This window comes from Podarcis cretensis (genome assembly GCF_951804945.1).
Source record: "Podarcis cretensis genome assembly, chromosome: 7".
Lineage (NCBI taxonomy): Eukaryota > Metazoa > Chordata > Lepidosauria > Squamata > Lacertidae > Podarcis > Podarcis cretensis.
This window is the reverse complement of record NC_137176.1, coordinates 40,049,131-40,064,651: the sequence shown is the minus strand read 5'-3', so window position 1 is coordinate 40,064,651 and position 15,521 is coordinate 40,049,131. Positions and strand designations below refer to the sequence as shown.

General features: G+C 44.8%; 1 protein-coding gene and 1 long non-coding RNA gene across 3 annotated transcripts in view; both read left to right on the top strand.

The window, feature by feature from the left end:
- The window catches only part of LOC307219674, a 586,866-nt gene that overhangs the window by 109,772 nt on the left and 461,573 nt on the right, over positions 1–15,521 (top strand). The window lies entirely within an intron of this gene.
- Positions 1–15,521, top strand: part of CCDC102B (coiled-coil domain containing 102B) — an 87,654-nt gene that overhangs the window by 6,067 nt on the left and 66,066 nt on the right. For both annotated transcript variants that reach the window (XM_079982966.1, XM_079982965.1), the window contains exons 2-3: positions 13,888–14,491; positions 14,595–14,812. In XM_079982966.1, the coding sequence (XP_079839092.1) occupies positions 13,916–14,491; positions 14,595–14,812 (794 nt within the window). In that variant the 5' untranslated portion in view covers positions 13,888–13,915. The remainder of the gene's footprint in view (positions 1–13,887; positions 14,492–14,594; positions 14,813–15,521) is intronic.

Below are 15,521 nucleotides of genomic sequence, written 5' to 3'. Positions count from 1 at the left end.
TTATGAAACAATTAGGAATATTTTGACTAGTACCTAATTTATTTAAGTCTTGTATTTGCAAGTAATTACAATATAAATATGGAAAGTGTCTTTATATATTGAATGTATTAAATCTCAGAAGTCTTCTCTATTACAGCTTCCAAGTCTTCTGGAAATAATTACAATTTTATGCCTGGTTTGAGAAGAACTATGAAGGATAGACAACAGCCTTCAATCTAGTAGTTCATGACTGAGAAGACCTGAATAATGAAAATCTCTTTCCTGTTTGCAGAAGGCATTCTGTAGTCCATCTGGTTCTGCTGAAAGAATGCTAATATATTATTTCCATAGTTTCCAAACATGCTGGCAGTTCTGTTATTTTGTTGTATAGAATCTGAGAGCACAATACACTCTGGATTATTCACACCATAGTTCATTTGGGGAATGGTGGTCAACAGGAATCAGTTTGGAACCAGTGGCTCAACATGAAACAGAGTATGTGGCTGTTGCACAACTTGCAAGAAAGCTAGCTCTGTGATTTTTAGCCTGTGGTAGAGAGACCACCAGTGATCTGTGCTGTATTTTCACATGGTCACTGTGCCCATAGCAGGAGAGCTGGGAGGATAGAGGGGAAAGGTAAAGCGTCAAAGATTTCTTTAACATTCCATCTCATATCACTAGGACTGTAAATTAAAAAGCGGTTGTCTCTCCAGCTATACATGTGGCTGCAGTTAAAATGTCAAAGAAACCTCTTATTTTATTTGTTTGTTTGCTTATTAGTTTCATTTCTGAACTGCCCTTCATCCCATAAACATACAGTAAAACCTAAAACCACCACTAGAACATTATACAGAGCAGAATTACTCCAAGTAATACAGTAATCAATCTAGTGTTCTGTTCTCCTCCATTCATGTCTATAGCTCATATATCTATATACAGCGGTACCTCGGGTTACAGACGCTTCAGGTTACAGACACCAGGTTACAGACTCCGCTAACCCAGATATAGTACCTCAGGTTAAGAACTTTGCTTCAGGATGAGAACAGAAATTGAGTGGCGGCGGCAGGAGGCCACATTAGCTAAAGTGGTACCTCAGGTTAAGAACAGTTTCAGGTTAAGAACGGACCTCCAGAACGAATTAAGTTCTTAACCTGAGGTACCACTGTATATCACATCACATCAAAATGTAGAAGTTGAATTTCAATTTTGAACTTTTCAAACATCTATCTGTGTGGTGACTTTAAGGCAAGAAAATGCCGTAGACTGCCAAAAATACGCTAGAATAGCTGGGAGACAATGCTAGAAAGCTGCGTGACCCTGGCCTCATGGCCACAGCAGTTCAGTCCAGGTAAACAACGTCAACACTGTTTAACTGTTCCCCACCACACTATGGTTTAAGAACTACTGATCTAGCTTTCTGGAAGCATGGTGGACACAAATACCATTTGGGGGGCAAGCGGATGATCCTGCTCAATAGCAATACACCTAGGATTGTATCCAAGAAGTTGTCCCATTAGTGCAGAGACTTCCTCCTCTTCCTGTGCCCCACCTTCAGCACCGATTGAATTGAGATTTCCTGAATGACCGGATTGGGGCTGGAACCAAACCTTGTCAACAATGTGTACCCCTAGTATTTTTTTATATACCTAATATGTGACTTTCTCACACAAAATGGACAGAACAGGCACAGCAGAAAGATATTTAAACAACATTTTGTAGGGGCACTTTGACCTAGCACCTTATAAGTATATTTTTCCCCAGTCATACCAGTGGGGCAGAATTGATCCCAAAAGCCGTAATAGTGAGCAACCAGCTATCTATGAAATGCTCACAAGCAGGACATGTGAATGCAACAGTCTTCTCCCACTTGTATATTCCTTGAGTCTAAGGACGATCCCTTCCTGTCTTTGAGGCTTGGGCTCCCTTTGGGTCTGCATCACTTGAGAAGCTAGGACAAACCTTTCAAAAAATCTGAAGAATTGTGCATGCACACAAAAGCTTATACGAGAACAAACTTAGTTGGTCTATAAGGTGCTACTGGACAATTTTATATTTTTTATTATTTTTATTTTGACTTGCAAAAAATGTATGCATAAGATCAAACTAACAGTCCAATGGGAAAAGGATGGCCAGAAAGAATTTGATATGGGAAGACCACATGTTAAAGAGAATGTATGGCCACTTCATTTCCTCCCTCGTATCTCCAGTGCCATTTAATTAAAATATGTCCTGTGACAACATCATGCACAGTATTTTCTCACTTCCCACAAATGGAACCCAATGAAGCAGAGAAGCATAAGAAAATTCTGAAGCTGCCTGCAACCTTTGGCAAGATGGCAAACATTGCGCAGGAACCGCAGGCGACTGCAGCTGTTGCCTCACTCTCCATCTTGAAAACGTGTCGTTGGGGGTGGCTACAGCGGTCCTCCATCATAAGAAGCGTGCAGACAGGACAAATAACTCCCCCCCCAAAAAAACCCTAGGTCTCCCCCAACAAACGTTTGAGACTAGCTCCCCTAAATCTAAAAGATGGATCCAACTGCGCACGCCGCTGCCCTGCAAGCTCTGATAAACTCCTCCCACAGCTAATCACCTGCCTCAACAGAAACCCTGCCCCCTCTGACCTTTGCACAGGGAGAGCAGCTAATCAGCCACAAAGAAAAACACACACACACACACACACACGAGAAAACCCTTTTTGCTCCTTCTTCAGCTGCTGCCCTGCAAGCTCTGATAAGCTCCTCCCACAGCTAATCACCTGCCTCAACAGGAACCCTGCCCCCTCTGACCTTTGCACAGGGAGAGCAGCTAATCAGCCACAAAGAAACACACACACACACACACACGAGAAAACCTTTTTTTTTTTTTTTGTGAAGTCTAGCAGTTGACGTCAGGTCTAGAGGCTGACAAGCTAGAGCTTTATAATTATATTCCATTCACTGAACACTGTTTTAATGGGTATGGTGATCTAGAATTTTTCAACAAATGGATGCAGTAATTTAGTGCTGGGTAACAAATGTACATTCCAAATTGGATCTAACATTGGGCTCCCTCTTTTATGTTTTCATGTGCCCAGATGCAAGTGTGATGCTAAAAGTATCACAAGTTAGTAACAGGTTTTCTGGTTGTCTGGGCATGTGGCAAATTATTTCATGAACACAATTCACCATATGCAATTCAAACTAGGCTGAATGGTTTGAAAACCATTCCGAAAATGGCTCATACTGGGGCCATTATACTGGGGCCTGAGTACATATTAATTTCATGTATAAAACCTGTGCCTTTTGTCTCTACTTCACAAAGAGAAGGTAAGAGGTGGTATCACACAATCTCCTCATTTACCTTGTGCTGCAAGAGGAAGTCAGAATAAATGAAAAATATAAGTGAGTAGGTAGTTAGGTATCTAGGTAATGAAATTCTCATGGCCTTTGACTAGTCCAATAAACTGATTGATATATATTGAGAGAGAGAGAGATGTATAATATATATAGTTTTTGGATTTTATTAACTGTAAGCCACTTTGAGGAAAGAGTGGCGGCCTACACATGCTATACTAATTGTTGTAATAAAAATACACCACCCCTTCATAGTTTGAAACAGTGTTAATCCTCTTTAAAATATTAGATTCTAAAAGCACTGGGAAATTGCCCCATTGTCTCTGTATATTTTTCTTTTTAAAAACAAAAACAAAAACTGTATGCTGATGGATTTCCATTTATTGCTCTTTACTGAAATGTAATCTTGCCCCATGCAGTGTAGGAACAATATCTCATCTGGCCAATTCTCCTATATCCTGCTCTCAAAATAAGGCAAATCAAAGGAGGTGGGTTGTATCCAACATTGGTCATACTCCAAGTAGCCCTATAGAAATTAATGGGCTATGACTAACTTAGGTCTTTTCCTTTCAGTGGGCTTACTCAGAGTAGAAATTAGCTAAATACAGTCCAGTAATAGCACCACCAATGGATGATTTGCAGGCAGTCCTTTGTCACAGGATGTGTCAAAGCCACTTTAAATCAAAGACCCATGTACATTCAACTTTTATCCTTGGTTACTGATTTAGCAGAGAGAGAGAAATGTATGAAATCACATTGTTGGTGGATGGGATTTATTGGCTTAACATCTGAGGAGATTCAGGAATGTAACTAATTGCTTCTGAAGTCAATTGTAATTTATTTTAAGTAAATTGTCTCCAGATTTGCCTTTCCTTGGTAGACAAGTCCTCTTTTTTGGGTGTTTTGCCAATAATGTGATCTCCCTGATAAACAGGCTGTCATGGAGTCACTGCATGCCAATCAACTGAATTTTTGCACATGCAAGTTCACTGCTACAGAATTTCATCTGCAGAATGCACTTAGAGAAGTTTTGCTGTCTGCAGACAATCCCTAGAGTATAGACCCATCTGCTTATAATTGGTCTATAGCCCCAGGCTAACCAAATATCTAGTATCACCAATGGACTGTGTCAGCAGCCCTTCCAGGCTACAGTGCATGACGCATTTTATTCAGTGCATTCTCTTAATTATCTCATGTGCCCATGTAGGGTAAGAGGCATGGGAAGAAGCATCATAGCAGTGCACGATGCCAGGGGGAAAATGTTTCCAGCTATGTAGAACTGAACCACTGGGAAGTAATATCTCATCTGCTGTATGTTATTAAAAACAATTCCTAATGCAAAACATTTAATACAATTCATCCATATGGCCAAATCTCTGCACAGAGAATTGCATTTTTCACCTGGTGGGTTCATTTTATAATCATAATCCCTCCCTTCTAAACCATAATCCCTCCCTGAAAAGTCATCTGATCATAATTATGGTTTTTCCATATGTGCCTCCCCCCACCCCTGTTTATCACACACAAAGCCCAGAAATGGTGCTGTGATGTATAAGATGTATTTATCAGAGACATAAAAAACTGAACCTGTATTCTGTGGGATAACCAGTCTAATATAACCAACATGCTTAAGTCTAATTAATGCATGATGGGGTTAAGACCACAGAGTAAGCTGTTCTGCCAGGCTTAGCTCACCTTGGGAGGGACTAGGTAATCAAGCCTTCAGTCTACCCAAGAAGCTCAGACCATGACTCTTCCAAGTCACTCTTGAGTTCCCACACCAATAATGCAGCAACTTTCACTACTGTAACTAAGCCAAGTTTTGCTGGCTGTGCAACTTTTTCTGAATGCTGTATGGAAAACCCATGAATCCAACCTTTGGAAAGTTTGTAAGTAAGCCATTTTTAACTTACCAAGTGAGTGGTCTTTATCCATGCTAGGGGAAGAGAGGAGTTTTGGAACTCACAAGGGCATATTTTAAAGGTTGAACAGCCTATATTTCTACACTGATGCATATTTTGTGACTTTGAATATCTGTCACCAAAGGGTACCTGCCCCAGAATTCAGCAATTTATAGCCCTTTGCCAACAAAGCAGGTGAAAACAGAAACCTGTTGGGCATTCTCTACCTCTCAAAGTTTGTGATATATTGCAACACTATTTGAGGGGGGGGGGGGTCCGTCTCCTCTTTTTTCCTTCTAGAAAAACTGCAAACCGCTCTGAAGCTCTTTTAAGAGTAAATGGAAGAGAGCAAGTGAGAAATTGATAGCGGGAGGCTTTAGCTAGATCTTTGTGATGCTAGTGCAGCATGGCTGCCCATGTAGCTGGTCCAGAGGCTGCAGCCCAAGTGATGAGAGGTGTTCCTTATCAGGTTCTTATCATGCCAGTGCTGAGGGATCTGTACTGACTGCCTGTTAGTCACCAAGTTGGTGTTCACGCAGTGTACACATTGCATATGCACATGCAGAGCTCTAAATAAATCTGGACCAGGTTACCTGGGGGACAATATTCTCCTGCACTGCCGAGTAAGGACATTGCAATCAACTAATCAATGGCACCGAGTTAGTTTGCCTGCAGCCTGATTATTACTGGTTTGTGGTAACACGATGGCAGGCTTATTCATTTGTGGTACCAGTGTTGTGGAATGCCCTCCCTGCTGAAATACGAGAGGTGCCAATCAGTACCTCTGCCTCCTGAGGACACATTTGTTTAGGTAAACTGCTTCTGAATTTGAACTTCTGATCTTACTGTTTTCGCTGTTTTTAAAGAGTTCTAATTGTTTTTAACTCACTTTTTAAATTTTGGATTTTAAGGAAGGTTGTTATGATGGTCTTATGGAATTGTCATTGTCATTGTGTATTGTGTGATTGTTTTATAATTGATTTTATAGTTGTTACCTGCCTAGAAACCCTTTGGGCATATAAGGAGAGTATGAATTTAATAATAATAATAATAATAATAATAATAATAATAATGGTGTGCAGTTTTTCCTTCTGCTGATAAAGGGCAGTTTAAATTCTGTGACATTTGACATTCACAACTGTCTTTTTGTTTGGTAATGGGCAGATGTAATTTGCAACCTCATCCTTATTCAAAATTGTGTATCCTTTATATTTTGTGTACTTTAATATAACATATTTATGTTCTTGAGACTTTGGAGGGTTTCAATCCCCCAATCTCAAGGGCAACATTTCCAGGAAACAGGACTGACAAACTCAATGCTTTCTTAAGTCATCTGGGTGGTCTTCAGACTATGAATGCTGTCAGCTGAATTCAGCTGCAGAATCTATCAAACTCAGTGGGAGAACCAAACAGTGTTGGATGAGTTTTATCTATGTTCTGGATAAGGAATTGTATATATTTTCTTTTCTTTGGCTTTTATACACTTGGAAACATTTTTAGGCTATAAAGTATAACGTGGACACTTTAAGTGGAAACATAAATATCTTTAGGTAGGCTACCACATTGTCTCAGTAATTTATAAACTGAGAGTGGAGAGAAACTATAGACATGAAATATTCTGATGGCCTGTAGGTATATGGTGTGTAATACTAGATACATAAGGATGCATTCCTCTTAAAATGGCTATTTCTCCCCTCTCCATTCATTCTGCAATGACATGGTTCTAAGAAATAGTCCAAATAGTTGTTTGACCTTACAGCTGCCACACAGACCATGCTATGCAATGATCAGTAAGGTTCTTCATGCTTGGCAATAGAGGGGTGGTAAAAAAAAAAAAAAGTAACAATGGACACTTTTAAAAAATCTGATTGTGTTTGAAACTTGACCCAGGAGGACAAATCACGTTCTAATGGGTGATGAGAGGAGAAGGGCAGTTACAAGTCTGATTCCACATAATAGATTGTCTTATCAAATTAGGTTTGTTTAGACAAAAAGTAAATTAACTTTGGCTATATAAATTAATAAAGGAACTTTAAAGGAACACTCCAACATAACATAGCTGAATTACCACTTTTCAAGCAGTTCAGTCCTATTCTTTTCAGCTCTGGATAGGGGCAATGGCTTTTTGCTCTTCTGCAGGCATGAATTTACAAAGCATTCATATGATATCACCAATTGCGCTATCACCAATTCCTGATGGTGTGAAGGGCCACTGTGCTTATTATGCACTTGAATGGACAGACTAGCCCTTCTCAGAGTAGACCTGTTGAAGTGAATAGGCATGGCTAACTTAAGTGCATTCATTAAGTGCATTCATTCTGAATTATCATTATTTGTTGTTGTTGTTACCTGCCTTTCAACCCAAGGTCCTAGCATTAAAAACAACCCTGAATGCAATTCTGTACTTTTTGCATTTCATTGGGAGGAATTTAGTGTTTTCTGAGCAGAAGCATTTCTGCTTGCCAGACAGAATGACCCCCCTTCTCCCCCTGTATGTTGTTCTGGGGGTTCCCTGAATCTTGAGCATGGATTTAGGGGCGGTGATATCAAATGAATGCTTAGTAAATCAATAACTGCAGAAGAACAGAAAGCTATTGCCCCTATCCAGAGCTGAAAAGAATATGACTTCATTAGTGGGTGACCCTTGTGTGCTGGCTTCCGCTAGTGCACCAGGTTAATTGGATCCAGGCCATTGTAATTTAAATCCAACTTTTATAAATGTTGTTCTCTTTACACCCATGTTTACAACTGCCAGCTGAAGACAGTACTTTATACATGACATGGAATCTAATCCACAGAAGCTCAACAAGACTGAACAATAAGTTTTTGCTTCTGCTATAATTAATGTGCTAGCCTTTAAGGTGCCACAAGAGCCTTTGTAAGCAGGGCCGGATTTAGGTTTGATGAGGCCCTAGGCTACCGAAGGTAATGGGGCCTTTTATATGTCCAGCTGTCCTTTGTCAACAACAAATTGTCGCTGTTTTTTTGTGTTGAATATAAGCTATATGGTAATTTAGATACCTCATAGGTATCTAAAACCATTTGCACATAACAAAATATGTACTAGTATTTCATCAAAGTAATTGTCGAACTGTTGAACTGAAATACACTGAAAAACCCTGTTGCTGTATGTAGGTTTTATTTTATTTGTTTTTTATCTTATATTTTGGAAGTGTACATCCAGTGGGTTTTTTCTTTACATTTTTTGGGGGCCCCCTAAAGAGTGGGGCCCTAAGCTATAGCTTGTTTAGCTTATACATAAATCCAGCACTGTTTGTAAGTTAAGTCAGTGATGACTGTCATGTTAGATGCAGTGAAGTATTTGCACTGAATTAGAATAATGCATTATTAATGGTTCTATCAATCTGGGGCTTACTTTGCCTCTTGAACTTGGGCTTGTTTTGTTAATATGTGTCAGGGAACTGCCATCAGTACTGGAGGGGAGAGCAAAAGCCAGGTGTTTGCACCCAGCCGGGGAGATAGGCACCTGCTTACGCATGAGCAACCCCTAGAACCATTACAGCAATCCGTGAGTCCCTGACGTTGCTTGTGCGCAGCCCCGGGGAGGCAGCACGATGAGCCAAACAGGGCCAGCTGGAGAGACAGAGGAATCGAGACCTGGAGGCACATGTCGCTACCCTGTCAGCACGGCTGGAGGAGAGGCGGGCTCAGGATGCACAGGTCAGAGCCACCCTGATAGGGAGGAAGGTCCCGGGGCTGGTAAATAAGTTTGGAGGAAAGCCCCAAGACTACAATGCTTTCCGAATGGAAATTCAATACGCTTTGGAATTGCAGAAAAATGACTTTGCTGATGACAGGGAGAGGGTGGCGTACATTGTTGGACATCTGCAGCATGGGGCACACGAATGGATCAGGCCCTTGATGGCAACGGGGAATGATGCATTGAAAGATCTTTAAAAATTCTACCAGGCAATGGACGCAATGTTCTCCAGCGAGATTGAGCAAAGCGTGACACGGAGGGAGCTGATGGGGTGCAAGCAGGGGAGCCTGTCTGTCAGAAGCTATTGGTCACGTTTTGCGATGTTAGTGCACAAGCTTGGGTGGAACCTGGACTCTGAACCAGTACAAATGCTGTTTGAGGCAGGTTTGGATCCCGAAGTGAAAGACGAGTTGTCCCGAGCGCCCTGCCCGCGGTCGATGGATGAGCTCACAAAGACTGTGCTTGCGATTGGTGTACGCCAGGAAGCGCGGGCTCAGGAAAAGTGGGAGATAAGGGGGGAATGTTTCCATGGCAACCGCATTCCTGAAATGCCGAGGGAGCCTTCCCAGGTGGCAGAGCCAATGGAAATTGATGGAGCGCACGCGAAATTTCAAACCCTAGTGAAGGCCGGAAAAGGGAGGGGAAGGAGTGGAAAACTACCAAGAAGTGTTTCCTCTGTCAGCGGCCAGGACATTTTGCAAAGGTCTGTCCCCAACGAAAGGCCTGGCAAGGCATGATGGGGGCTGCAGGCACGACAAGAAGGGGGAGGAGGGGCCAGTGCAGGGAAACGAGAAAGCCTGCCTGCCAACCAGCAGGGGCAGCAGCCAGGCCAGCAACCAATAGAAGTGCCCCGGCCTGACCCTCCCAAGGCAGCTATAGCCATTGAAGTGGTCTAGAACTCCCAAATGGGCACCCAGTCAAGGTGAATGGGCTGCTGGATTCTGGCAGCTCGTGTAATTTCTTCAGTAGAGACTTCGCTCTGGAGCACCAGCTCCACCTGTTGCCACTAGATTTTCCCTTGCAGGTGACCACCATTGATGGCAGGGAACTACTGGGAGGGGAAGTGACACACCAGACACCGCCAATGCGGATGAGTGTTTCCAGGCACACGGAAACCATGGCCTTTCACGTGGCCACGCTGGTGGGACTCCCAATAATACTAGGAATGAGCTGGCTGGCGCTACATGACCCAGTGGTGTCATGGCATCAGCGGTCGCTCACCTTTGGGTCAGCTTACTGTTTAGAACACTGCCTGGGAGGAAAGGAACCAAGAATGACTGTGGCCAGGGTGGCTGGGGCGGCCCTGGAGAAAAAGGGGTGGGTGCCACCGCAATATGCAGATTCGAAGGAGGTGTTCAGCGAGAGAGAGGCGGATAGACTGCCCCCCCACAGACCATATGACTGCCAAATCAACCTGCTTCCGGGGGCCCAGTTACCGGTGGGTAGGCTGTACGCCATGTCCGACCGGGAGATGGAGGAGTTGAGTCAGTTTATTGACAAGAACTTGAAAAGGGGCTTCATAAGGGAATCGAAGGCGGTGGGGGGGAGTCCAGTGTTCTTTGTGGACAAAAAATCAACTAATCAGCCCAGACTTGTGGTGGACTACCGCCGTTTGAATTTGGTGTCAGAACCCGTGACTTTCCCAATGCCCAGAATCGACGATATTCTGACACGTGTGAGGCAGGGAAAGATTTTTACCAAGCTGGACCTAAGGGGGGCATACAATCTGATTAGAATACGGGAGGGGGACGAATGGAAAACGACCATGTTCACCCACCTGGGGGCTTTTGAGTATTTAGTTATGCCATTTGGATTACAATCGGGGTCCGCCTGCTTTCAATCCTTCATGCACCATGTGCTGGGGCCACTGCTGTACAAGAATTGCATGGCCTTTTTGGATGACGTCTTAATATATTCGGAGAATGAAGCGCAACATGTCAAGGACGTCCGGGAGGTGCTACAGAGATTGAAGAAGTATCAGTTGTGGGTCAAGCTGGAAAAATGCCAATTCCATGCTAGGGAGGTCAAGTTCCTAGGATACAGGTTGTCAGACAAGGGACTGGCCATGGATCCAGGCAAGGTGAAGGCAGTGCTGGAATGGAAGGCCCCCAAAAACCGAAAGGATGTGCAGAGGTTCCTAGGCTTCAGCAACTTCTACAGGAAGTTCATAAGGAACTTCGCCCACTTGACAGCACCCATTACGGATTGTCTTAGTAGTAAAAAGAAGTTCACATGGACAGAGGAGGCGCAGCAATCCTTTGAGAAATTGAAGAAGGCGTTCGCCTCGGAAGAGCAGCTCCTGCACGTGGATCCGGAGAAGCCCATGAGACTGGAGACAGATGCGTCCGACCGCGCCATTGGAGCAGTATTGTTGCAACCCGGGTCCAAGGAGAACTGAAAACCGTGCGCCTTTTTCTCCCGGAAGCTGAGTAAGTCGGAGCAAAACTACACAGTGTATGACCGAGAACTGCTTGCGATTTACTTGGCATTTCGTCAATGGAGACACCTCTTGATAGGGGCGCGGCACAAGATCCAGGTCCGAACTGACCACAAGAACTTGGAATACTGGCGGACCACGCGAGTGCTTAACTAGAGACAGATCAGATGGTTCCAGGAGTTCACCAAGTTTTTCTTCAAGATACAATACGTGCCGGGGGGGAAATGTTAGGGCGGATGCACTCTCCAGAAAACTGGAATACATGGAGGGGAAAGGGCCTCTGGAGGCCAGGCCCGTGTTCCCCGAGGACCGGTGGGTGGGTGGGGGAACGTTGGTAGGTAAACGAGAGCTAGCAGGGCTCACCCGAGACGATGAGTTTGCTCAGACTAAAATCAGGGAGCTCAGAGGTGGAAAGGGAGACAATGGGGGGTTTTCGGAAAAGGAAGGGCTACTGTACTACAAGGGGGCGCTGTATGTACCAGGAGAGACGTTGAGGGGCAAAATACTGAGGCAGCTCCATGACAATCCAACAGCTGGGCACTTTGGACAGCACAAGACCATGCTACTAGTTACCAGGCAATTCTGGTGGCCAAAGGTGAGGGCGGACGTACGAGAATATGTACGAGGGTGCGACCAGTGCCAGAGGGCAAAGGGGGAAAGGACCGCCCCCGCAGGGTTACTGGAACCCTTACCAACACCGGAAAGGCCCTGGGAGGTGGTGTCCATTGATTTTATGACAGCTCTGCCCAAGTCAAGGGGGAAGACAGCGGTCATGATGGTGGTCGATCTGCTGACTAAAATGTGCCATTTCGTAGCATGTTCGCACGCAATGTCGGCAGAGGAGACAGCCAGGCTGTTTGAGGACCACGTTTTCAGGCAGCTTTGCACCCCAATGAGGGTAATCTCAGATCGCGGAAAACAATTTACTTCCCAGTTCTGGCGGAGGCTCATGAGCTTGCTGTAGGTCGAGGTGAGCTTCTCGATGGCACGGCACCCAGAAACCAACAGGCAGGCCGAAAGAGCGAACGGTATACTCCAGCAGTACCTACGCTGCTATGTCAGCGAGAGGCAGAACGATTGGGTAGAGAAATTGGCTTTGGCTGAATTTGCGTACAACAACGCTGAACACGTGTTCACGGGATCGAGCCCTTTCATGGCCAATTACGGGTGTCACCCCAGGGCCTTCCCAGGGAGGGGGGAAGAAGGATGGAGTGTACCTGCGGCCGAGCAATTTGCCGAAGAAATGGAGGCCTTACACCAGCAACTCAGGCTGAACTTGGAGAGGGCTAAGGAAGTTTACAAGAGGCAGGCAGGCAGGCACCGTCAGGAGGGGGAGGCCATACGGGTGGGAGACCGGGTGTGGTTGTCGTCCCAAGGGTTGCCCCTAAAGGGAGGGTGCAAGAAGTTGTAGCCTAGGTGACTGGGGCCTTTTGAGGTAATACAGCAGGTGAACCCAGTGGCGTTCAAACTCAAGTTGCCCAATAGCATGAAGATACATCCGGTGTTCCATAGGTCCCTACTCTCACAGTACAGGGAGGGGCAGGAATTCCCAGGAAGGGAGGGAGGGGTTACCACCCATCCGCGGGTAGAGGAGAGGGCACTCTGTAATGAAGCCACGGAAATACTCGATACGAGGTGGCGGGGTCACCAGGTAGAGTACCTGGTAGCCTGGGAGGGAGAACCCAGGTCGGAAAGCACTTGGGTCCCTGCGGAATCAATCATGGACGGGTATCTGGTGGAAGAGTTTCATAGTTTATTCCCGGATAGACCTAAACCACTAGCTAGATTCTGGGAGGAAGAATTCGGAACCACAGACGACGAAGGGGACTTTGTGGGGTTTCCTGCCTCCGAGGAGGAGAAGGGGGAGGTGTCCGAGGGAGAAGAATCAAACTGGGAGGCTCGACCAGCTGGAGGGGATGGGAGGCCGGTTTTGAATCCTCAGAAGATGAGGTCGATGAAGTCGAGGAGGAGGTATCGGAAGATCGTGCCAGGGGTGAGGGTGGTCCTGAGGTGGGGGTGGATGTCAGGGAACTGCCATCAGTACTGGAGGGAGAGAGCAAAAGCCAGAGGGATTCCAGAGAGCGCCCAGGTATCGGGAGGAGCAGCCCATTTTCTGGGGAAGAGAATCAGCGTACCACCAGTGGAGAAGGGGGGCAGGTGGTGGAAGTGGCGAGGCGGCCTCATGACTTCTTGCCTGGGTCCAGCGGGGAGAGTAGGAGTCCTCCATTGCCCACGCCCTCCCTGCGCAGAAGGCTTCCGCGCAGAGAGGGTAGGCGGAGACAAGGCGTCAAAGAACTTCTTTGCTGGAAGAAGTTTAAGAAACGCCCACTCACGGATTCTGCCAGGGATTGAGTCAGCCATGGGTGAGTGGCTGTCCGGACAGAAAAAGGTTCACTTTGGCAACCCAGCCAGGTGTTTGCACCCAGCCGGGGAGATAGGTACCTGCTTACGCACAAGCAACCCCTAGAACCATTACAATATGTTTATAAATTTAGCCTTCCTTTTTTGCTTAAGGTGTGGAAACAAGTGAATCACCTGAGACATGAATTTTGACTCTGTCTGTAACAAGCAGCTCCTTAGAAACCAACAAAAGGAGCCCCATGATGTTGAAGCACAGAACTGTGCAAAAGCATGTAGCACCTGCAACTCCAGTGTCGTATCGCCAAGAATACATCCACCCCCATCCTACCGTCCCTCTGTGTATATTTATAACAGCAGCGACTGGGAAATTTGTGAGGAGTTACGGCTTCGAGAGCTTGAAGAAGCCAAGGCTAGGGCAGCCCAAATGGAGAAGACCATGCGTTGGTGGTCAGACTGCACGGCCAACTGGCGTGAGAAATGGAGCAAAGTCAGAGCTGAAAGAAATAAAGCCCGTGAAGAAGGGAGGCAACTGAAGCTTAAGCTGGAAGCCTCAATGAAAGAGCTGAGTGCCCTGAAGAAAATAAACCAATGTTTACTCACAGAAAATGAAGATGTGGAAGCCAGGAATGTGAGGAAAAAGAGCTTTGCTTTTTCTGAAATGTGTCTGATGACAGAGGACCATTTAGCATCTCTGGAGAAAGAGCCTGTTAAACATGCCCAGAACAACAAGATTTTTGAGGTAGAAAGTCTCTGTCAGGTAAATAAATATGGGTCTTTTTTAAATCACAAAAATGAACCAATTCCCACCACAGTTCTAAACATTCTGAGGCTGCAATCCTTTACCCACTTTTTCATTTTAGGAAGTTTATGCGACTGAAAACCCTTTAGGAGACCACCGAGATAAAATAATCAATTTGGAGATTCTTGATTCCAGAGGCAAACACACATCAGTTTTTCTGGAAAATCCTGACACAAGCAAAGAGAATGAAACCAGATCTCAGGACGATGAAGTAGTACATATTTCTGTGTTGCATTTGCATCTTCATGAATCAAGGAAAATCTTGCAGAAGGAGCAAAAGTAAGTTAATGACATATTTCCTTTTGTTTAAAAAATCCCCACATTTTTCTCCAAGAAAAACTTTTAACGGGCCAATTTTGGAATAGAATTACAGTGTATTTTGCAGGTAGTGAAAAGTCTAGTTCCAATGCCAAATACATTGGGGACTAGTTCTTATTTCCCCCATTTATCTTTCTTATTAACTTTGCGAGATGGTGCCTGTCAACAACCTGGAAAAAGAGTAACATGCCTTTATGAAATGTTCTTACAAATCCTACTGTCTGCTCCACTGTGCAGCATTTTAAGAACTTACTATTGACAGAGCAGTGGTGTTGAGTGTGATTTATTCTGGTATGTACTGTTGGCAGCTGTTGCTAATGATGGCAAATATTTATTCAGTTATTCAGTACCAAAAGTGTGCAAGGATGAGAGACATAAACAAGAGGACATTCTTACCCAGAGAGAATATCATATTAAGAACCAGTTCAAGAGTGTAGCAACAGTGTCCCTGCATACAGTTGTTCCCCAGCTTGGTCCTGCACACAAACATATGAAATTAAATTAGCAATATGGCATGTTATCCTGTCCTGTGATTATTTCCAGCTTCACCCCTATCTTGCTAGATACTGGAGGGCTGACAGTGGCAGAGCGATGGACCCAAGTCTCAGATTTGTCTGTTCACTGAAATACACCTATGGAATCTATGTAACTGAAACTATCATGGAACTGA